Source organism: Sciurus carolinensis, chromosome 14 (assembly GCF_902686445.1).
Source record: "Sciurus carolinensis chromosome 14, mSciCar1.2, whole genome shotgun sequence".
NCBI lineage: Eukaryota > Metazoa > Chordata > Mammalia > Rodentia > Sciuridae > Sciurus > Sciurus carolinensis.
In genome coordinates, this window is record NC_062226.1 from 82,083,929 (window position 1) to 82,108,086 (window position 24,158).

General features: G+C 41.0%; 1 protein-coding gene across 9 annotated transcripts in view; it reads right to left on the reverse strand.

Annotated features, from left to right (window-relative positions):
• Tle1 (TLE family member 1, transcriptional corepressor) overlaps positions 1-24,158 on the reverse strand; it is a 94,549-nt gene that overhangs the window by 62,703 nt on the left and 7,688 nt on the right. For all 9 annotated transcript variants that reach the window (XM_047524109.1, XM_047524105.1, XM_047524103.1 and 6 more), the window contains exon 5: positions 1,406-1,468. In XM_047524109.1, coding sequence (XP_047380065.1) covers positions 1,406-1,468 — 63 coding nt within the window. The remainder of the gene's footprint in view (positions 1-1,405; positions 1,469-24,158) is intronic.

A 24,158-nucleotide genomic window follows, 5' to 3' on the forward strand; every position in this document is an offset into this window, starting at 1 on the left:
AGCTTTCCCTGTATTTCTAACTTAACTTCTGATCATAATTTTTGGCTTAGAATGGCAGAAAGACAAAAAAGACGTGAAGAATAGGTAACTTGAAGTCTTAGGCAACAGAGAGAACAGGATTTAGAAGGTCACCCTGGATCACAGAACAGGTTTACAATGATGAGTATAGGCAGATGAAGTTTACAGCAATTTTAAAACAGTTGTTTCAATACTTGAAATTTAAACATCGAGTCTGTGATCACTTCTCTGATTAATAAATCTTGACCCACCAGCAGTTTCCAGAAACTCTGGGAATTCCTTTTGTTCTTTCATCTTTTTGATTTCTCACCCTTCCCAGGGGAAAAGAAGGGCCCACCCTCAGCTTCAGAGGATGGAAATTCACCCTGTACACTTCCCAACTACACCCAAATAAAATTAAACCACATGTTTGATTTAGGAGGCATGAGACTAGTATGCAGGCCAAGATAACTTAAGTCTAAAAAACTATATTCAAAAGGACTATAAATGAGCCAGGAACAGCAGATGCCAACTAGATCCAACCCCAATATTCTGACTCCTACTCCTATAAGCTCTTCACCTGCCTCAAGATACATTCATTCTGCACATGCTGCAAACACATTATGGCATTTATAAGGCGGTATCCAAAGGGAAGGTAAAGCTTTTCAAAGCAGAACTAAAATATAGTCTTAAAGAGTCAACTTCACAGATTGTTCATATACAAAGCGTTCCCTCTCAAAATATTAAGGTTAAACCTCAAGAACATTGTATCTGAATAAAATGGCTTGGCTTATCTACATATATGACTCATTAAGTCAACAGAATGTAAAGGTTTATTTTATTCTTTGGACTACTCTCATCCACTTCCTCCATGGACAGCATTCGATCAATGAATCTGATATATCTTTTTTTTTTTTTTTTTGCGGTACTGGGGATTGAACCCAGGGCCTTGTGTTTGCGAGGCAAACACTCTACCAACTGAGCTCTATCCCCAGCCGAATCTGATATAAAGGCACAAAAGAAGGGTCTGCTGCCACAGTAGTGGACCCTGTTGGAATCATTTTTTAAGTCAACACAAGAAAAGCTCTCTACTTAAACAATAAAAAGGACACTGGAATCATCAGTAGCTATCAAGCTTATACTACTCAAAGAAAACAAAAGCTTTATATTGATAAGGCATTTTGCAGTTTTCCACAGAAAAAATTAATTTGGGGTTGAACTATTGTCACCACTTTTACAGTGTGCCCTCAGATGTGTTAGACAGAATAGCAGGGGGTTTACACACTTCAGCTGTAACAGATGTTCTTCACGCTTGTTCCTTGTGATAAAATTAACATCTTAAAACTAGCTAATTTGCAAACAGAGAAGCAACATAATTGCACTTTAACAGCTGAACAGTTTTACTTACTTCCTGAGACAGAAATGGGATGACTTGTGCACAAATCGTATTCAATCTCTTGGCGATTTCAGTCTATAAAGACAAAGCCATACAAATGTTTAGAATACTTCACAATCAAAAAAATTTCAAAACGGTGAAACTTCATACCTTCAACACTTGCTTCCTCCTCTACTCTGACTCTGGAAGGCATAACATTGTTTCCACAGGTTATGTTACCAATATTTGTCTTTAGATAAAGAACAGATATCAGTCCCTCTTTGCAGAGGTACAACTGCACACTTTATTGGCTACTTAGTAAAAGATAATGGGTAGTTGAATTGAGTCAGAAAATCCATGTGGTTTAAGGCTATCTGATTTAAATCTGGAGACAGCAAGACCCATAATAGACTTTTCAATGACAGCATACCACAGCACATTTATATAGTTATAGCAAGTTCATTCAATGTGGTGTCAGAAAGTCATATCAGTGCAGCTTGGCTTTCAAAGATGTGACCTTCGGTAAGAAAAGGGCTCACTGACTTCCTTCCCACATGTCCCAACTTCTGCATAATAAAAATAATTTTAATGCTAGTATCCTTCACTATCTCAAAAATTCAAACAAACCAAGAAAACATCACTAAAAACAGAACTCAGTTGTAAAGTGACTGTCAAGTCATGATATTCCTGGGTATTCTGGAAAGTTTTACCAAACAGAAAAGGCCAATGGTTCAGCAGAACATAACAGCATGTGTCCTGAGTATCTGTCAGGAAAAGTCCCTACTCAGCTACACACCCACAGCAGTCTCTCTGCTACAGGGACAAACAGGTGAGGGAGGGACTGGAAACTTCCAACCTAGGGGAGGATCCAGCTGCACCACCTCCAGTATCCTACAGCAATGCAGCTCTGTTTTCCTCTAACTCTGAGAAATCAGTTCTGCTTTGCCCAAAAAAAAAAAAAAAAAAGCATCTGCATAAAGAGGCCCAGCATTGACCTTATTTGTTGCAACATTTTCTGTCTGTGCTTACTAAATGCCGCCTCTATTACTGAATTAAACAATGAAGAGGATCAAGAGAAGAAAATTACAAAGCAAGCAGGCCATGCCCTTGAGAAAGAGAGAATAGAATTAAGTAAGATTAAGGTAAAAACCCCAGGAACTTTACAAACAAATACACAGAGAGAGAGAGAGAGAGAGAGAGAGAGAGAGAGAGAGAGACAGGTTTTTTTGTCCTCTAAGATGAATCCAGTTAACTAAGCAGCAAGGTGTTTGGCTTTATGGGAATGGATTTAGCCAAAACAAGCCAGTTCTCCCAGATCACCAATGAAACAGGGTTATAGACCCTGCCATGGGAGAAATGTGCTGTAAGGGATAATGGCTGGTACAGAAAGCAAACCAATGACATTGCTTTAGCCAGTGGGGCAAACAGATATATGCAAAAATGGTGCAGCTGTACCAGGTGCAAAAACAGAACTGGGTCAGCCCCACCCAGTTCATTTGACCACAACCACCCATGCAAGTTAACTCAAGGTCATGGCTCTCCTAGAAAGCATGGGTAGGCCTCTCTTTCCTTTAAGACAGGATTATACACACCACATACACACACACACACACACACACGCTCACATTCACGTAAAGGAGTAGGGATGCTCTTTGTGGTCTCCTATTTAAGTCCCCATTCCCCACCTACCATAGATTCCAACAGCATACATTCTGTACTTTCCCCTTCTCAAAAATCCACTTAAGATTCTCCAATTTTAAAAATGACAGATGCACTGGGAATGGTTGACACATGTCTGTAATCTCAGCTACTGAGAAGGCTGAGGCAGGAGAACATAAATTAGAAGCCAGTCTCAGCAAGGCAGCAAGACAGTGTTTCAAAATACAATAAAAGGTCTGGGGTGTAGCTCCGAAGTACAACACTCCTGGGTTCAATCCTAAGTGCCATTTTTTAAAGAAAATGTACATTTGGGTTGTGGGGTATAAGCTCAGGGGTAGAACATTTGCCTAGCATGCATGAGGCCCTGGGTTTGATCTTAGAAGTGATGTTTTCTTTTTCTTTTTGTTTTCTAAGACACACTCTCACTTAAAGCACATACCACATGCACACAAAAAGAAAATAAAGTTAAAACAACCCTAAGTCCATCCTCCAAAAATAACCACAGGTAACATTTTGGTGATCCTGGGATACCATCTTTTTAAGCTCTCACTTTACATGCAGAAGCCCCAAGTGACTATACTTTTAAGACCAAGGGGTCCCCACTCTACACACTCACTTTCTATAATTTGTAGGCCACTCAAAAAAATGGGTCACAGTTAAGTATTCCTGACACCAGTGGGTATATGTTCATTTAATATTCCACAATTACACAACTCAAGGTCAAATAACCCTCCACAAGAGCTCTAAAACAAATTCCTGGAAGTGAAACTTCTAAGTCAATGTGTGTGCATACTTTAAAATCATAATGCGTGCTGCCAAACTTGCCCCGCAGAGAAGTTGTACCAATGCACATTACCACCCATCTACAAGGGTGCTTGCTCTCCCAGTGTCAATATTGGGTTTTCTTGACCTTTTTTTTAATCTTGATCCATCTAACAAATTAAAAAATGACCTCATTTTTATTTGCATTACTTGGATTCTTTCTGAAGTTAAACATCTTTTCATATATTTATTGGTCCACTGTATTGTTCCTTTCTCCATTTTTTGATGGTATTTAATCATTACCGTCTTTTCATAGTTCTTTACATAAGACAAATATTAACCTCTCATCACAGTTTGCCCAGCTTGCCTCCTGTCTCTCAACCTTGCCTAATAAGTTGTTATGGGGCCAAACCAAAGAAATTTCTTCCTATGCTTCTGGCCTTTGAGTAAGGGTTAGAACACACCAAAATTAGGCTATGCTTTTTATACTCAATTACCTGATCTTCTGGAATTTATTTTGGTTTAGGAAGAAAAAAATGCCTTCATCTTTAATTAAATAGTAATCATGTGTTATGTAATAGAATGGCTTGAAGGCAGAATTGAACATTGTCATTGGACAGTTAAAACCCATTCTGAATGAGATAAATTTGTACTGTAAATCTTTAACAAGATTCAAGTGATCAAAAAGTAAACAAGGACAGGCACCACCCCAGCTACTGGGGAGACTGAGGCAGGAGGACTGTATATTCAAGGCCAGTCTAAGCAACTTCAATTTGAGACCCTGTCTCGAAATTAAAAAATAAAGAAGGGCTAGGAATGTAGCTTAGTGTAAAGCACCCTTGGGTTCAACCTCCAGTACCAATAAGTAAATAATAAAAAATAAACAAAAGAAATAGATTAAAGTGAAGACAATATAAGCTGGGTTAGACTAAGACTGAACCAGGAAGAAGAAAGTTACAAATCAAGGCTCAAACTGATGTGGAATCATCAAAAGCTGTGCCACATGTCCTGAAAGTTCTAAATAAATGGTCTGGAGAAGAAATGGAAATAAAAGTCACAGGGGAGGATCTTATTCAAGCCGTTGCCTCCCTCTCTAAACCCTAATGTTAAACTATACTGACCAGTGAACTTGATTTTTTGAGCCTGATGACCTAAATTCAAGTCTTGCTTCCACTTCCAAGCTGGTATATCCTGCACAGGGAACTGCAAGGCTCTGGGTGACAAGAACAGCCTACCTCCTGGTCCTGTGCAGATGCAGGGAGCACTTGACAATACTCCAAGATTTCCAAAAACACCCTCTTCCCTCCCCAGGGGGATTTCATAAACATCTCCCCATCCCGTCCCAACAGTCTGGATGGCAGTAGCATAAAACTGACAGAAATTCTTGGTATTACCTCTCGCTTCAACACAAGATCACTCTAATAAGATTCTTCATTTAGCACGAACTAACAAGTAGCAATGTTTCCCACCCTAACACGGGTCACAGAGCCTGTGGGTATGATACTCTGGATATTGGACCCTGCTTAAATCAACACTGAGAGAGTTCTGTAACCTTTCCACACACTGCCTTTCACTTCTTCCAAAGACTAGACAACTCCCAGGAAAAAAACTGTGGGCTGGCAGGGCATGCTGGCACATGCCTGTAATTCCAGTTTGAGGCCAGCCTCAGCTACTTAGTGAGCACTTGTCTCAAAATAAAAAAATAAATAGGGCCAGGATGTAGCTCAACGATAAAGCACCCTCAGTTCAATCCCTAGTACCTAAAAAAAAAGCAACATGGACCAACAGAATATTTCACCTAGAACTTATTTTCCTGCTCAAAGCTGAAGAGGTATTTGGTACCTGGTAGGTCACAATGCTTTTAAATAAACTTTTCCTGAACCTGCATTTCTGACACTGCATAAAATAGCAAAAAAAAAAAAAAAAAAAAAAATAGCATCCCCAAACCAAATGTGCAAGGAACACTCCCATCCAGAAATTTAAGGAGCTGGGTGAAGGCCCCATCATCAAGCCTTATTTCAAAGACAGTCTCTGCCTACTCACTGAGCAGCAGGAAGCAAGGGTTCAAATCATCTCTCTAGGACAATCTTTCTATGTGCTCTTTGTCCAAGCCAATTCCCCTCACTGATTTGCATATGATAGAATTGGCCCTTATCATCCAAAAATTGAAGTTTGTGTCTCAGCAAACCAGAGTTAGGTGTCCCAGGCCTCCTATCATACTAACAGGAACATCTCTAACCTACTTCAGAGTTTCATCAAAATCAAGTGATCTAATATATGAGCTACAAGTCTACTATTCTAAAGAGCTACACAAATTTCAGAGAGCTTCCCCATCCTTCAAGACCTCCCTCAAATCCACTCAGAAGCTGCACTTGCCCGTTGACACCAACAAACACACTCTTCTCTACACTCTTCAAAATCCTCCATAACACTTATTCTCATTTGATAAACTAAACCTACACACAAAGCTCCTCAGCCTCCTCACGGCTTCCTGCAACAAGTCTTCTCAACACAAGATGGAAAGTTAACAAGACCCCCAACTAAATACATATTTTTTCCCTAGACCTTCCTCACCAAAACTGACCATGGGTACACAGACCAAGATGCAACCACATGAACTCTTACAGAACAGTGGTAGAGTTAAGGCTCTGTTTACAAAAAGAAAGGTTAGTAGGTATAAGATTCATGAACCCGGGACTGGTGCAACTCAGTAATAGAGTGTGCTTAGCAAGTGCAAAAGCCCTAGGTTTAATCCCTAGAGCCCACCCTACCCACACAAAGATTCACATTCTTTATATGACCAAATACTGCAAATCAAAACCTGGTACAAGGCTTTTGAGATGAAGATATGTTCTGGGCATCTGAACTTAAAAGTAACTGCCCTTGGATCTCAAAAAAAATCCCATGGCATCCTGCCCAAAGTCAGCTCAGGAGGGGAAACTCCACCAGGATTAAATTCCAAATTGATGGATCATCAAAAAGGGTGCTCATCCTGAGGGCTGGCAAACTGATCTCTTGGTTTCCCTGAATCAAGTGTGAAGCCAAGAGAAAAACAGTGGAATGCTGGTAAGAAGCATCTGGCAACAGATAAACGGGCAAGAACATGAAAACAAAGCACACAAAAGGAAGTAAGTGGATAACCGCTAAATCCCTTTGGACCAGAAGTTTCTGAGTCTGTGAAATGACAGCTTTAAATACAGAAAAAAATGTTCAACCTCACCAGCCATCAAACAAAATGCAAATTCTGATATAAGTAACGGTTTCATTTGGAAACAGTTAAGATGGTTGAAAAAAAAAATAAATAAATAAATATAATCCAATGATGATGGGGGGTGGGCAATTGGAACGATCACACATTACTGATGACAATAAACTGGTACCATCACCTTGGAAAGCAACTGTGCAATGTGTTTCAAGAGCAATGAAATTATTCAAACCCTTTAGTAGGGCTTCCCACAGCTAAGAATTTATCCTAAGGAAATAGTTCAAATGAAAAGCATTCCATGCATGAAGCTGTTCACTGCAACACTCGTTTTAAAAAGCCTAAGAAAAAAGGCCAGGTAAAGATGGAAAAGCAGTTCAACACATCACAACCATCTGCAGAGTGTTTGAAAATCTTAACATTTGCCCCCCTGTAAATCAGCTGTCTAATACTAGGTTGAACAGTTAAATACACTGCACCAACCCACAGGCATGGCAAGTAACCATTAGAGTCAAACTCACAGTAACAATGCCAAATGGCCAACACATTTACTAGACTGAGTGGAAGGAGAAGAACAAAGACACTATGTTACCATGCCTCTGTTTTTCACTCATATGCATGTGGCCAGGCACCATAAGCTGAAACCCAAGGTAAAAAGTGATTATGCTCGTGGTAGGGTTTTCGGTGACGTCTTTCTACCTCCAGTGACCTTGTGAGCACTGTTCTTAATTTATTGTTTAAATTTATTTTCAAATTGGAAGGAGAGATAAGAGCAGTTAGGCTCACCACCCAGATGCAATAACAGCCCCTCTAACTATTTGGGAATCTGGCTCTCGTACAATCCTCAAATCACATAGGGAGAAACCAATGCTTAAAGAAATGATTTGCTCGAGATCAGAAAGCAAGATTAGAAACCACATATCCTGCCTAGTCCTTTCTCCAAGAAGCAAAAGTGGGAAGCTGGGGCACACTCAAGACCAGAAACAGCTGACAAACTCAGCTTTGTCTGCAAAGCAAAACAGTGGGGTAGCCAGCCGGCCCCAACAGCACTGCAGGAACACGAGGCCAAGGCCATGTCATCTCCTGCCAACAATGGTGCCACAAGAAGTGGTCCCACTGCCTGTCAATGACAGGGTCACACTGTACACTTGCTGACCTAGCTGAAAGGTTTCGCATGTCAAAACAGGTATTTCATAACAAACTTTGATTTATAAGTTGCAAACCTTAAGTATAGCCAAACTTCATTTCATAGTCTTCCTCACAGCCAGGCAGAATTATGGGTCAACCCTAAAATCAATCTTGCCCGAAGAGGAGCAAAATCCACAAAAACATATCTAGTTTCTGAAAATGATATCAAATACACCAAGTGAATTTGGGACATTATGTACACAAACAGTGTACTGGCTGGGTGTGGTGGTACAAGTCTGTAACCCCAGAAACTCAGGAACGCTGACACAGGAGGATCACAAGGTATAGTCCAAACTCCAAAACTTAGCAAGATCCCATCTCAAAATTTAAAAAGGGCTGGTGATGTAGTTCAGTGGTAGAGCATCCCTGGGTTAAATCCCCAGCATGGCGGCAGGGGCGGGGGGAGAGGGCCTGTGTACCAAATATGATATGAGCAAAATATTGCGAATAATCATCCAGTATTTCCTTCCCCTTCACAGGAGGAAAGGTCCCTTTGCCAAGAGACAACCTTCAGGATATCTAAATGATGATTTATTCCTGTAGCACCTTGCTTCACAAATACATTCAAAGGTAAAAGATAGTTTACCTCAAATTCTAATACAGCACAGAAGTTCTCTGCTTAAAATATAACTCCATCAATAAAAATCACTAATCACATATTAGGAAAATCTAAATTACAAGAGTGTATGACATGGATTGCTGTGTATGTTGTATGTTGGGAGAGAGCATGGTGATTGTAGTGATGCAAAGAGAACCCAGGACCTTAAGCACACACTCTACCCCTGAGCTACCAGCCCACAGTAGAATCTTCTGTTAGTTTGGTACATTGTCTGCAGGGCTGGGAGACTGAAACCAGGGCCTCACACTGTACCACTGAGCTACATCCCCAGTCCCTCAATGGCATTATCTTTAAGTTGAGGTTATAATGGTAAATGAGGTTTTGTTGGTGGTTTCTAAAGGTGTGTGTGCATACAGGATCAACCAAAGGGGCTTGTTAAAACACAGATAGCTGTCCCCACCCTGGGGCTGCTGATTGAGGTGGTTTAGACCCGCAAACCTGCATTTTCCCAGGCACATTCCCAGGTGATCCTGCAACTATTAGGCTGAGGGCCACGTTGAAGAAACACTGCCCTCCATTCACCACATACCACTGAGGCAACCTGCTGCTTAGCACCTGCCAAGTCCCCCGAAGTCTTTCTAATCTTTCCTGACACCAAATCCCCTGACACCAAGTCCTCTGAGGGAATGGACTAAAAGGTTAAAATAACTTGCCTAAGGTCAAAACAAGCTAGTGAGGCGGTCAGGACAACCTTTCCCCAAAAGCCCTGCCACATCACAAGGGCCAAAATCTCTACACATTTTTACAAAATGAGATCAAGGCAAGAACACAAACCCAGGCTACAGGAACACATTTGCCTCCTGCGGGAAAACCTCAAACAATAATCATTTAAATTATTCCACCCATGGCCATGTAATCTCACCCTTTCTTAAAAACCAATGATTACAACAAAACAAAGAGTACCAGATGACAGAAACCTTTTAGTGGCTCAACTAATCAGAACATAAGTCACCAATTACTGGCAGACAATAACTTTTATGTTCTGTCTCCCCCTCACTGGGCTGCTCCCACAGCATTCTCCATCTGAACCCTTTCCAACCAAGCCCTGACTCTTATCTATCCTTCACTGCTCCATCTTTCACACTCGCTGCTTCTCTGAAAACAAGGAGGGGTTAAAAGAGAGGAAGAAGAAAAAAAACGTGCTGAAGGCTGCCCAGGCAGAGATAGCAACACTAATTGCTCCCATTCTCTGGCTCCTAAGGCAGATTGCAGGGGCCTGCATCTCTGGAGAAAGCTCTCCTATCTTTGCTGTGGCTCTCAGCAGAGCAGCTCAAGTGCCCTTAATTGTTTATGTTCTTAATGCAGAAGCCTCTTGAATGCATTCATTTTTAATAGCAGGCTTGAGTGTGGGGCCCATCAAAGAATGACAAAGCAACTCTATTCATTGGTTCTCCTTCCAGCAATGATGGTCTTTTGATTTATTTGCAAATGACAAGCTTGCCAGGGCCCACTTGAGGGTTGCCCTCATTCCCCCCCACCCAAAGAATTCAGTTGCATTTTCCAAGATGAAGTTGAGTCTGCAATGCTGTGTATTTGTGTGATTTTTTCCCCCCTTCAGTTCCTTCTAATTAATGACTTAAATGTTTTGACCCAACTGTTGCCAAGCAGAGCATTTGGGCTTTAATTTGTCATTTTGGTAAAGATGCATCTTTGACAAAAGCATCGCAGCTGTTTCAGTTCTTAACTAGCACATTTCCATTATTCAGAAACCCTTGTTATGGAGTTCAGGAAGGGCCTGTTCACAGGAAAGCCTATTGACTTGTCCCAGAATGGGAAAAAAAAAAAAAGACAGCTTTTGGTGGCCTTAAAAGAAAATGCACTCTTTGGCCCCACAGAAGGTTTTCAAGAGAAACTCTATAGGGTGAATCATGGACCATCACCATGAAGTCATCACCTATTGTTCTCAGCTGAAAAGAGCAGGCGTCTCCCTGAACACACCCCAAAGCAAGCCCACACCCTCACCTCTCCTCACAGATCCTAGTAATTAGGCAGCTCATGAAAAATTAGATAATATCATACAACAGCAGGATTAGTGGGAGGAAAAGTCAACTACATCATCATCACAGAATGAAGGTTAAAACTGCAATCATGAAACTAAAATATGCCTATGTAAAGACAAAGACTACAAAAGAATTTGCAAAAATCAAACCATGGCTGAAAACCAGCTTACACCTTTTCACAAAATTTGTAACATTGCTTTCTTTGAATAAATTCTAAAACATTCCTTTTTAACTGTAGCTACTCCTTGGGCCTGTGTAATCTGTCTTTGGTTGGTACTGATCACCAGCAGTCTACGGTCCCAATTTCCACACCTTCCATTCTGACAAAGCAAACACCCTGTGCACCCAATGATAAAGCGCATCCAACTATAAAGTATAACACTAGCCTTGGTGTTTCTCATGGTCCCCACCCCACATCTTGTTTGGAGATCACTGGAGAAGCAGTTTGGTGTGACTGTTTTCTCAATGTATTGAAATCTTTAGCTAATCCACACAGTAGAGAGAATCTTCCTGAACCAGAGGACCAGGGGCCAGTGATGCCCTTAGTTTATAAGCATGCTACAGCTGAATGACCCACACTTATGGATGGCAGCTGCCACCATTCTTCCTGAGCAACTTCTTAGGGAAAGCAGCTACTCCACAAGAAGACCCAAGCCAATGTACCATGCCAAGTAGCAGCAAAACAGCTGCAAGTCTGATATGTGTACATGTTGGGAAGGTTCCAGGGCAAGATCATCCCTGTACCCCAAATCCACAGTGCTGAAATTTCAGTTGAGAAGTCCCCATCCTGAGTTATATTCCAACTACCCCAAGGCTGAGCTGTTGGCCAAAGGTGGTCTTCTAGAAAGGAAGACAAGATCCCCAGCTTCCCAGTTGAAGAGGGAATTTTCTCTCTCTCTTTTTTTTTTTTGGTACTGGGGGTTGCAACCAGGAGATGCTTAATAACTGAGTCACATCCCTAGTCTTATTTTTATTTTTAGACAAGGTCTCAACAAATTACTTAGGGCCTCACTAAATTGCCAGACTGGCCTCAAACTTGCAATCCCTCCTGCCTCGGTCTTTTTTTTTTTTTTTTTTTTTTTTTTTTTTTTTTTGCGGTACTGGGGATCGAACTCAGGGCCTTGTGCTTGCAAGGCAAGCACTCTACCAGCTGAGCTATCTCCCCAGCCCCTGCCTCGGTCTTTTGAGTCACCGGAATTACAGGCATGCACCATATCTCACCTGGTTGGAATTCTCTTTTCAATAAACCTGCCAAAAAGCTCCCGAACTGACCCTCAGAGTAGCCAGAAGAGGGATCTTTAAGAGATGGGGCTCTATTTCAAAACCCATACCAAAGCTGGCCCGAGAACAGTGAAATGCTGCATCCAGCAAGTTCAAAGGGGTGGGGAGTAAAGACAAAGGTTGGGAATCACTGAGGCAGAAAAAGAACTTGTAAACAATTAAGTCAATGGCCAGGAAAAAGTTTATTTTTGGTACTGTGGATTGAACCCAGGGGCACTCTACCATGAACTACATCCCAGCACTTTTTATGCTGAGATAAGATTCTGCTGAGTTGCTCATGCTGGCCTTATACTTGAGATCCTCCCGCCTCTGCCTCCCAAAGAGCTGGGATTGCAGGTGATGCCAACATATCTAGAACAATCCATTTTTCTAAATCTTTTTAGAGGATGATTAAAATGAAAATCTGGGACGTGAGCTAAAATTTTTAAAGCAAAACCCCTGGAAAAGCTTAATCTAATTATTCAGAAGACATTAAAAAGCAAAAGAACACTAGATGACAGATGTGACAGATGTACAGGTTCACTGGATACTGACTCAGTGATGCATGTGGAGGCAAACAGGAATAACATTTAGAGTACAAATTAAATTCTTTATAAAAAAAAAAAAAAAACTCTCCATCATTCCATTATAATACAATCTGCAGAGAAACCCAAGCAAAAGAACAATAATTACCATTCATCCAAGATTAACCATCAACCTACTTTCAAGAGGAAAAAAAAAAAGTATGTTGTATGTCAGAGACTCTATTCTTGGTTACATGGACTGACCAAAAATATACATGATTAAAAGTATGCCCAAGAAAAAGCCCAAGTCTCTTATGCCACTCATCATCAATTTATAATTTCAAAATTATACAGTGTTAATAATGTTGTTTTAAGATATACTGGGGAAGCATTAAATAAAAAGCAGAAAGTGATTGAGGGTAACGGAAAAATGAACAATTTATAAACCAGGGGCCACCAGAAGTTACCACACAAGTTACTTTACAAGTGGACAAATCAATTTACGTGCCCATGTGTGTGTTCAGAAAACATCCTAGATATTCTCCCATTAATTATGTGGGTTCCAGGACATGTCAATTCTCGTTTCCCAGAGCACCAGAAACCAAATTTAACCCACATATTCTGTTACACTGGTCTGCACTTGTGTGGTTCCCACAGGGCTGGGCTGGCTCAATAACGCTGCGCTCCTTCTGGAAGAACAGAATAGACTTCCTGCCATTTGGACTGTGAAACACAGTAATCCACCAGGGAATAAAGGTCAATGTTGCACTTTTGGTCATTACTGAATCATTTGAGATGATCTGTGGTGAGGATGAGAGGAAAATCGAAGGCTGGGAGAACACTGCAAATGGCTTGACCTCAGACCAATTTTCATCTCCATCTGTCTAATAGACATGTGGATAAAAAGCCCTCCCTCCTTCTGGGCCACTCAGCTGCTTTCAAATCCGAGGCACAAGCCAGGAACCAGTTAAACAATATATTAAAAAGGGGAAATAACCTTCTTAGCCTCAGACCAATGCTTATTCAGGTTTTAGGTCATCAGTTAAAATTTGGAACAGAATTTTCTAGTCTGCAAGCGGTAAGGAAAAGTAGAAATTTTAACTAATAAGGAGAATCATCTGCAGTGCAGGGACATGTGCCAAAATCTCCTTACTTGTACATGCAAATATATGCATGCTTACACCTCCACCCCCCACCAAGACATCCACACGATTTCTATTGCATCTGCTAACACACACACAAAAGGGAACAGCAGTCCCGAAAACTGCATGTTGCTGCTAAATAAATCTTTTTTTTTTTTTTTTCGAATGTCCAATTAAAGCCACTTCATCATTATTAAGGCATTTCAGTCCTTAAATACAAAACATTCTTGAGAGCCCAGGGCCCAATTATCATTTAAGTCATGGAATCAATGTTAATATCCCTTGATTTTATACCAATATTCCCCTTCACTGGTTTGGTTGAGCTACTTTTTAAAGATAATGTTGTGCCATATATAAGTTTAGGCCCCCACAGTATATCAATGTCAAACAACATCGTGTCAAGCTAAGATTCAATTCAGGTAAGTGCCACTGCCAAATTTTCTTGTTCCCAGACGGGCTTTAAGATTATTTTATTGCTTAAAATTTAATTTGTTCCAACTCGTGTCTCCATGACAACGTTGGCTAACCCTGCAAATCATTTGGGTAATTGGATATCTTATCTTTCTATTGCTCTCAAATCGAATGATTCTGCTAGAATTGTAACAGCCAATCAAATTTACAGTCCTCTTGAGTAATAGACTTGGAAAAGTAGCCACATTCATCTCCTCTTTACAGCCATATTAACCAGTATGCGACAAACAGTAGAATATGGTCTTCAAACTCTACTCCAAATTATAAATAGTGTCAATACCAATATTCTCAGAGTGCGAAGTCTACTCAAAAGGTCCTTCTTCCCTTTTACATTGCTTTAATTTGAGAAGCAACAATTGATACTCATTCTATAAAAACTTTGAGCAATTTCAGTGCTTTGAGGGAAACTGACAAGAGTAATCCCAGAAGCTAGTTAGAAAAAAGAATTAAAAAAAAAAAAAAAGGAAAAAAAAATTGACCTGTGTTAAAATAATAACCAAAACAATAGCTGCACAAGATTATAGGAAGGCACTGACATTGAGTCACATCAAGCCAGGCATGGTGATACAAGTCTGTAATCCTAATGACTCTGGAAGCTGAGGCAGATGGCCAAGTTGGAAGCCACCCTGAGCAATTTAACAAGATCCTGTCTCAAAAAATTAAAAGGGCTTGGAGTGTAGCTCAGTAGTTAAGCACTCCTGGATTCGATGCCCAGTACAACAAAAATAAAAAATAAGAATGAACACAAATTTAACAACCAATTCAAAAATCTCTGTACCCTTAGAAAAATCTACCATCTAAAATTTGACACTTCCTATGCTTCATTTAATTAAATAATATCACAGCATCCATGGTAGTTAATGATGAAATATAGGTTTCTTTTAAGAATCAAAAAGCAGCAGTTCCCATCTTGAGTTAGTGGTATGATTTTGGCCTCGGCTAAAAAGTAGAGAAGTTGGATACATTTCAGTGGTCCAATTCCCGTCTTCTCAGAAGCTGGGTTGACACAGGCTCCAAGGTAGCTCATGGCCCAGGCACTGTAAAAAGAGCCAGCCTGCTTACAAATGGAAAAGGCCAGAACCCAGGCCAACTGGCAGACGGAGGGGGTTGTCAACAACCCAGTGCTTCCCCCAGACACTCAGGATGTCAGGGCCGCTTCTCAAGCTAAACAGAAATGTTAACAGGGAGCTCCCCAGCACGCCACAGCAGGCAGCTGAGCTTTTAAGCTCCTGAGAGCAGGTATTGGCACAACTTGCCTGAACTGTGTCTTCCTTCATCCCAACTACCACAGACACACCAGAAGTTTCTACTGCTTTGTACTGGGCAATAGGAGTCAAAAACCTCAATTTCCCATTGGGCCAATCTCAATGGTTCTACTTTTCTCCCTTGAGAAGGTTTTTGTTTGTTTGTTTGTTTGTTTCTCCAAATATTAGCACATAAGCACCAGTTGTGAATGTGACAAAAATCTCAAGCCCGTGGAGTCACTCGATGGAGAAATAACAACATGACTACTTTACTCAGACCTTCGTGCCACACTATAGAGATTTCACAGCAAAAAAACTACACACAGTCCCCCGCACCAAGGCTTGAGGCTCTTCCTTTCTCTAACCACAAAGACAACTTACCTTGTAGTTCCACACACAATACTCCCCACCCCTGTTTTCGGGATGACAAATTCTTCAATGAACAGTTTTCCATGTTACATTAAAAAGAAAAACATCTCAAATACACAACCTACCCTTTATTCTACCAAAACTCAATTCAACAAAACAAACCAAATCCTCTTTCTTGTTCACCCATTGCCTTAAGTGAAAAAACACAACTTCGTTCCTCCCTGGTAGTTATAATTAATTACTTCATGTTGTTGTTTTAAGGACGGACACAACATTTTGCTCTATAAGGCATTTTAATTCCTTTTTATTTCTTAGACTGTAGGGACTGCCAACATGGGCTGCATTCTTTTAAAAAGTTGCTTTTTTTTTTTTTAATTTTTCCTTTTGAGCCTAAAGATGAATGCTTATGATCTGAGAAAGAAACACATAAGGGCTGGGGAGATAGCTCAGTTGGTAGAGTGCTTGCCTCGCAAGCACAAGGCCCTGAGTTTGATCCCCAGTACCACAAAAAAAAAAAAAAAGAAACACATAAAAGACTTACAACAGAGGGGAGGAAAAGGAAAAGTGAACTGATTCAGAAGTAGAGAGGAAAGAAGCTGGACTTGGAAAAAACAAGATGAAGGCAGGTACAAATGAAGGAAGGCCTATGTTATGGTTTGGATCTGAGATGTCCCCAAAAAGCCCGTGTTGATGCAGGAATATTCAGAGGTGAGATAATTAGATTATGGGAAGTGTGACCTAATCAGTCCATTTCAGTTTGAATGGACCAACTTGGTGCTGACTATAGGCAGGTGGGGCATGGCTGGAGGAGGTGGGTCACTGGGGGCATTCCCTGGAGGGATGCATCTTCCTTGTGGTCCCTTTTCCCAGGAGTTCCATGGACGGGGATTAAGACTTACTCTAATGTTCCCCCCCGAAAGCTCATGCTACAAACATAAAATAAGCTGACTTTTGAAAGTCAAAGAGCTGAAAAAGACAACCATCTGAGAATGGTTTAGCATCTGTAGCTGCAGGCTGCATGGCCACAGGATGCCCTTCCTTCCATCCCGGTGGCCCATCCTTTATTTTCTTCATCCCAGACCAAGATGTAGATCATTGTTAAGACCCTCTTCCCTAAACTCAAAGTGACCTTTTTATTTTCACTCGCTAATCCATAGAAGCCTTTCAAATGGCACAAATAAAGGCGGCTGCATTTTGTTCTCTAAATCAATTTTCTCCCCAGACATCAACTAGATGTTCCCGCACAGAGAAAGAACAGCCCTTCCCTTCTAATTCAAAAATCCATACTGCCATTGGCCTTGCGAACTGCTAAACAAGCAGTATCGGCAAGTCACTTGTGTTCTGTAATATATTTACTGCAAATCCCAATGGCTTGCCTCCAGATGCAGTATTCTATTGTGTCTGAGCGTGTCAATACACTGGCTGGTCACCGTACTTGTAAGCGGCTCTGACCGCCTGTTTGCTCAAGGAATCAAGAGGGCACCAGAAAGGAACAAAGGCTGAGCTCCTGAAGAGCCAACCTGGAGGACACAGTCTTACAGAGACAGCTCCACATGCTGGGAACCTCAAAGAGGTTTTGTTTTCGGGCCCTTCACACCCCTGTGCCACCCACAGGTAAAATTCCCCACCAGGACAATTTTCATTACGAAGTTCAAAATCAAGACTCCTTTTGCAAAATTATTTCCCAGCTTACTACCCATCAACACTAAAGTCACTGCCCCTAGCAAAATCACAGGTCACATTCCCCCCTCTCCCCTGCAGAGGCAGGGGTGGGTAACAGGGACTGAACTCTCAGGGACACTCGACCACTGAGCCACATCCCCAGCCCTATTTTGTATTTTATTTAGAGACAGGGTCTCACTGAGTTGCTTAGTGCCTTGCCATTGCTGAGGCTGGTTTTGAACTCCCAGACTCCAGAGCCATTGGGATTACAATGGTGTACCACTGCACCCAGTCACTGGTCAGATCTTAAAGGTGCATTATAATTCAAGTTTCATTAAAGTGCCAAAAGGAAGGCAGACAGAAAGGCTTAGTAAGGGAGTCTGGTTTTTTTGGTTCAAGTACAAATCTATGCTTCCAGGTGACACTTGATAAAGAAAGCACCTTAACACCAAATAATGGTGGAGAACCTAACACAATCATGCCCAAAACAGAAGGGGCAAGTCTAGTGGGAAAACCTTATGAAAGCCTGCTAAGACAGAACTCTCTCACATCAAGTCTAGACTGAAGTTAATAGCTAAAGACAGGCTTGATCCTCTAATAAGCCCCTTCAAATTCTCCAGATTATTTTTTTTTTCCCCAGCAGGGGAGGGAGGGGCTCTGTGTAAGATATATAACATGCAGGTATTATAAAATGTTAATTTATAGACTCTTGACATAAGAGAGGTGGGTGTAAGATGGATGTTCACTGTGTATTTTGAAATTTCTCAAAATCAAAAGTTTAGGAGCACAGGGGACCAAAGTAAAGACTAAGTAAAATAATCAATGTCACAGTCATTATATTACCAAGAAAACTGGTGATTAAGTCAAGTTTAATGCCTTGCGAGAAGCTTGTAATGCAATTTATCCACAACCCTATTGGCAGCTGTGGACATTCTTAAGCAACACACCGAGGTTCCAGGGCAGTAATGTATGCATGTCAGTTCACACCCACCCAGGCCTCGGTAACTTGCTACTTTTGTTTTTTCTCTCTTTTTAAATACAAATTTCAAATGCATTACTATAATTAAACTCCTCATTAAATGTCCCAGTGGATATTCTGACTGTAAATCGCCTTTCCAAAAGAAAAACAAGTCGTTAGATGAGATTATTAGAAATGCAATGAACAGATACCACTTTTAATTTTAGCCTAAGGACCCCTATTGGTACTCAAAGTTTAATCTGGGTTGCATGAAGTTGCAGAAGGATCCTGAGATATATACAAACAGAACTACTGGACAGAGCAATGTTGTATGTTTGTGTGTTTTAAAAAAAAAATGCGTACAAGTGGGTTTTTTGGCAAAGTAGGTTTCATCTGATTTTCAAAATGTTCAGGACCCAAACCACCTGCAACTACCACTGTAAAGGAAGAGTACTCTAAACACACTGTATGCCAAGCACCTACGCTGTAGAACTCACCGGGAAGGTACAGACACACATTTCATGCTCAAGCTTCAAGTGCACTACAACCTAGTTGGAATAACAACAGAGGCATGTGAACAAACCTTATGATAGAACACAGCAAAATAAGTGATGTGGCAGCCTCCTCTTGGAGACCTCATGGAAGGTCCTGAACAAGACCTTGGAGAAAGCTGAGGAAGGTCTGTGACATCTGACCCAAAGACCTGGACTGTTTATGAAGTAAATAAGAAACACACTTTCAGCATGAAGAGACCCATTTGGCTGGATTAAAGGGTCTACAGGGAAAAGAAGGAGATGGAGCCCAGTAAGAATGGAGAAGCACTCAGAGGCAGACACAGAAGACTGTGACAGACAGAGTGGAAAAAAAGCTTACAGAGGCCCAAAGCCCCAAAACCCTAATGACATACAGCATTCACCACTGTAAAGGTTCTCCCATTCCAGGGCTAGAGCTGCAAGGGAGCCGACGGGTGTGAAATGTAGGTTAGTCTCTGAGGTAGAGAGGATATACCCTAGAGTCAAACTAAGGGTGTGTCCTGAGATATCAGCATTTTTAATTTTAACCTCTCCATTTAAAATGTCCATTCATGGAGGCGTGCAAGTTCAAATGTACTCAAAGTCTACCTCCATCTCACCTAATGGGTAACAACTAGTGAGTATCTCTTAGCACCCTAGGAAGAGATTTCAGGGATGCGTAGCAGGTTGTATGTACAATTCTACCCTTTCCAGGAAGCACACACACTTATGGACATCCCCCACATAACAGTTTTTCTATTTGGCAGATGAAAATTTTAATTCAATTGAGAGAATCTTCAGATTTTGTTCTCCTCCCAGATTTTTGGTTTTGTTTTGTTTTGGGGTACAGGGAACCCAAAGGCACTTTACCACTGAGCCCCATTGCCAGCCCTTTTTTATTCTGAGGTCTCACTAAGCTGATGAGACTGGCTTCAAGCTTGCAATCCTCCTGCCTCAGTCTCCTGAGTTGCTGGGATTAATAGATATGCACCACCATGCCTGGCTTGTTTATTCTTTAAACTAAAAATGGCCAGTACCCCACCCTGCTAACAAATTTTGTTCTATAACAAATTTTTTGACCAAAAAATGACAGAGTAGGTGGTGGGCTAGAGTTGTGGCTCAGTGGTAGAACACTTGCCTAACGTGTGAGGCACTGGATTCAATTCTCAGCACCATATAAAAATAAATAAATAAAGGTCCATTGACAACTAAATATTTTTTTTTAAATGACAAAATAGGACTGGAGATGCATCTTAGTGGTAGATTGCTTGCCTAGCATGCCAAGGCCCTGGGTTTGATCCCCAGTACAGCAAAAAATTAAAACACAAAATTTCCTTATTAAAAAAAAATAGAAATTTGCTTTTTATACCTAGTATGTGAGCTTGAAGGGGACGGGACTAAACAATTAAGTCAGTTATGATTCAAAGCAGGGAAATAGAACAAAACAGTTAATTATTAAAAAATAAACCTTATGCCAGTCACAATAGTGCACACCTATAATCCCAGCAACTTGGGAGGCTGAGTCAAGAGGATCACAAGTTTGAGGACAGCCTGAGCCCTGTCTCAAAATAAAAAAAAAAATTTAAAAAGGCCTGGGGATGTTGCTCAGTAATACAGCACCCCTATGTTCAATCCCCAGTACAGTACCAAAAAAAGGGCAGGGGAATTAGCTCAGCTCAGTGGTACGGCCACTTCCTAGCAAGTATATGAGGTCATGAGTTAGCTCTCCTGCACCAGAAAAATTAATGTTAAATAATGAAACACATAATTGTGTTAAACCATACGTTATTTGATAAAACCATATGTTTCAACATTTCAAGAAACATTATGGTGACTAGGTAGTCTACCAACTGAGCAATTTTGAAAACATTTTCACAAACAATTTTTGAGAACTTTTTTGTTGAATTTAATTGAATGGCAATCCTTGAATATCATAATTTATGTTAAAATTTCAGTGTAAATTTATTTCATTTTCCAGATGAAACCATGCATCAGAAAAATATTGGAAAATCTCTCCCCTATCTGTGTACATCTATCTCCTACCTACACACAGTAACTCCACTTAAAACATCAAGTTGGAACCCGGCAAAATGGCATACGCTTATAATCCCAGTGCTTCATGTTCCCCCCACACCCCAACCATCCTGTGGCATGCTTTTCACTGAAGAAATCTCCAACACCGTTAGTGAAAGCTATTTTGAAGGTATAAATGCCTAATCTTGTCGAATAAGCCATTTAATTTAATTAAAAAGCACTATTCTAAATATTCCACAATAAAGGTACTAGCTGTGAGAATTTCAATTTAAAAGAAAATCTGAGGCAACAGTAAGCAACGGTGGGGGTGAAGAAGTGAGTTGGTCAAAGTGGACAGTCAAGTTTCTCAGTTCCTTCCTGGTCAATCTGCAAAGAGAAGCCTGGCATGGTGGCTGCACACCTGTAATCCCCCCAGGGACTCGGTAGGGAGGCTGAGACAGGAGGATCTCGAGTTCAAAGCCAGCCTCGGCAACAGTGAGGTGCTAAGCAACTCACTGAAACCCTGTCTCTAAATAAAACACAAAATAGAGCTGGAGATGTGGCTCAGTGGTCAAGTGCCCCTAAGTTGTCCCCCATACCAAAAAAAAACAAAAAACAAAAAAAACAACAACAAAAGAGCAAACACTGCTCCCTGGATGCTTACAATGGCCCCACGAGTCAGTCAGCGAATATATCTTTAACTACCGCTCATGATGGTTTATTTAAATATTTACTAAAGAAACAGATTTCCTTTCTGCATTTTTTAATAAACATTATTTGGAAGAACATCTTAAGCCCTCTGGCAAAAGACTCTCCTCAAATTCCATACACAGTGCTGGTTCTGTGGTGTGTGCTGGGATGATTCTTGCCACGTGAGACAGACAGACTTCCCTCTATAACTCCCTCACTTTCAAAGAGGGAACCCCAGGCCCTGGAAACTTGTGACACGTCTCCTTCCTAATTAAGTCACCTCAATGAAAGAAACAGAACCAAAGCAGATCCTACAGGTCCCAGCCACCTCTCAGCAGGACATTTACGAGGGGGAGGTTCTGACCCTGCACTGGCCTAGCTCTGCCTCCCTAGCTTCTCCTTTAACATGACTTTGCTCATTCCTGTCCTTATAGGAAATTCTGATATTTTGTTCTGTGTGGATTTCGGAGGTATTCATTTTGAATTTTTAAAATGGTATTAGACTTAAGAGTATATCTCAGTGGTAGGTAGTCTGCTTGCCTAGGTGTGTAAGGCCCTGGGGTTTAATCCCAAAAAGAAAACAGAAAAGAAAAAAAAAAAATTACACCTGTACTGAAAATATTCCTGGGCTGGGATTTATCTCAGAGATAGAGCACTTGCCTAGAAAGCATGAGGCCCTGATTTCATCCTCAAAGGAATGGCGAGGGGGAGGGGAAGGGCACAAGGAGATAAGAGTGACCAAGAAAGATAATCTTACTAAATAAATGAGGCATGGCAATACACACCTGTAATCCCAGCTACTCAGGAGGCTGAGGCAGGAGGATCATCGAGTTCAAGGCCAGCCTGGAAACTTAGCAAGCCACTGTCTTAAAATTTTAAAACAAGGGCTAGGGATGTTGCTTAGAGGCAACATACTCTCCTGGGTTCCATGATTAATACTACCAAAAAAAAAAAAAAAAAAAACCAGAAAAAAGGTATATGTAAAATGAATCATGATTACTGAATTTTCTGATGCCTTCTTAAATTGCATGTCTGAGGCGTCACTCTCCTTAGCCCAGCAGAGGCCCTGGAAAGAAACCAGCCATCAGCCCACTACTGACAGAGCTGAGGAGGTAGCTGCTAAGTACTGGGAAATTGGCCCTGCTTGATTTAAAAAAAAAAAAAAAAAAAGGCTAATCTTACACCTCAGAACCTAGGCTTTATATACACTGGCAGAGTTCTCTCTTTGAACTTATGCTTGTAAAGGACAGGTCTAGCTAATGAAAATGAAGTTGGGACCACTCTAATCTTGATGACAGTTACCCTCTTCATATTACAAGGCACTTAACACCTGGTGGAGCTTAATTCTAAGTGGCTATACACTTCAGTTAGTCAGAGATCACAGGGCTGGGGTGCAGTTCAGGGTAGAATGTATAGCTGGTATGTGTAAGAAGGTCCTGGGTGGTTCCATCCCCAGCACCACACAAAAAAAAATGCACCTCAAGGTGAGAAACTAAAGACAAAACACGTGATTAAAAAATAGGGTGGTAACTGGCACCATGGCACATGACTGTAATCCCATTTACTCTGGAGGCCAGGGCAGGAGGATCACAAATAAGAGGCCAGCCAAGGCAATTTGTCGAGACCCTGTCTCGAAATAAAATTAAAAAGCCTGAGAATACAGCTCAGAGGTAGAACACTCCTGGGTTCTACCACAGTACCCCTGCCCCCCACACACACACATAAAAGAAAGTAAAACTTAGAACAAACAGTAGATGCAACATGAGAAATAAACCCTCAGGGGAATCCCTTATACAATTCTACCTAAATACTTTAAAAACAAAACAAAACAAAAACCTCACTAAAAAGCAACTCATTTTATTTATTTACTTTTTTTGTGGTGCTGGGGATCGAACCCAGGGCCTTGTGCTTGCAAGGCAAGCACTCTACCGACTGAGCTATCTCCCCAGCCCGAGCAATTTATTTTTCTAAGAGAAATTTTTTTAGAGCGCACATAGAAATTCTGTTTCACTCAGAAATGTATTCATCTCTTCTGTTCTTAAACATATTTTAACCAGAGAACAGTGTTATTCAGTCAGATACAACTTTCTATGTACCCACGGTTTGTTGACACTCACAGATCTAAAATTCACAGAAAACTAGCACTGCTGGTATTCCTGACTTTTAGAATGTGTGCCCAACCCGATATGTCCTGTGAACCACGAGGTTGAAGCTGGGCACACTGGTGCATGCTTGTAATCCAGAGACTTGAGAGGCTCGGGCACAAGAATCACAAGTTTGAGGTCAGCCTCAGCAATATAGCAAGGCACTGTCTCAACATAAAAAGTTTAAAAAGGACTGGGGATGTAGCTCAGTGGTAAAGCACCCTGGGTTCAATCTCTAGTACCCCCACTTGAGGGAAAAAAAAAAAAAAAAAAAAAAAGTTAAACTATTCAACACAAAGAGAACTGGAGAAACACGAAGATAGGTTGATGTGGGTCACAACACACAGGCTCAAGGGCAATTCTACCA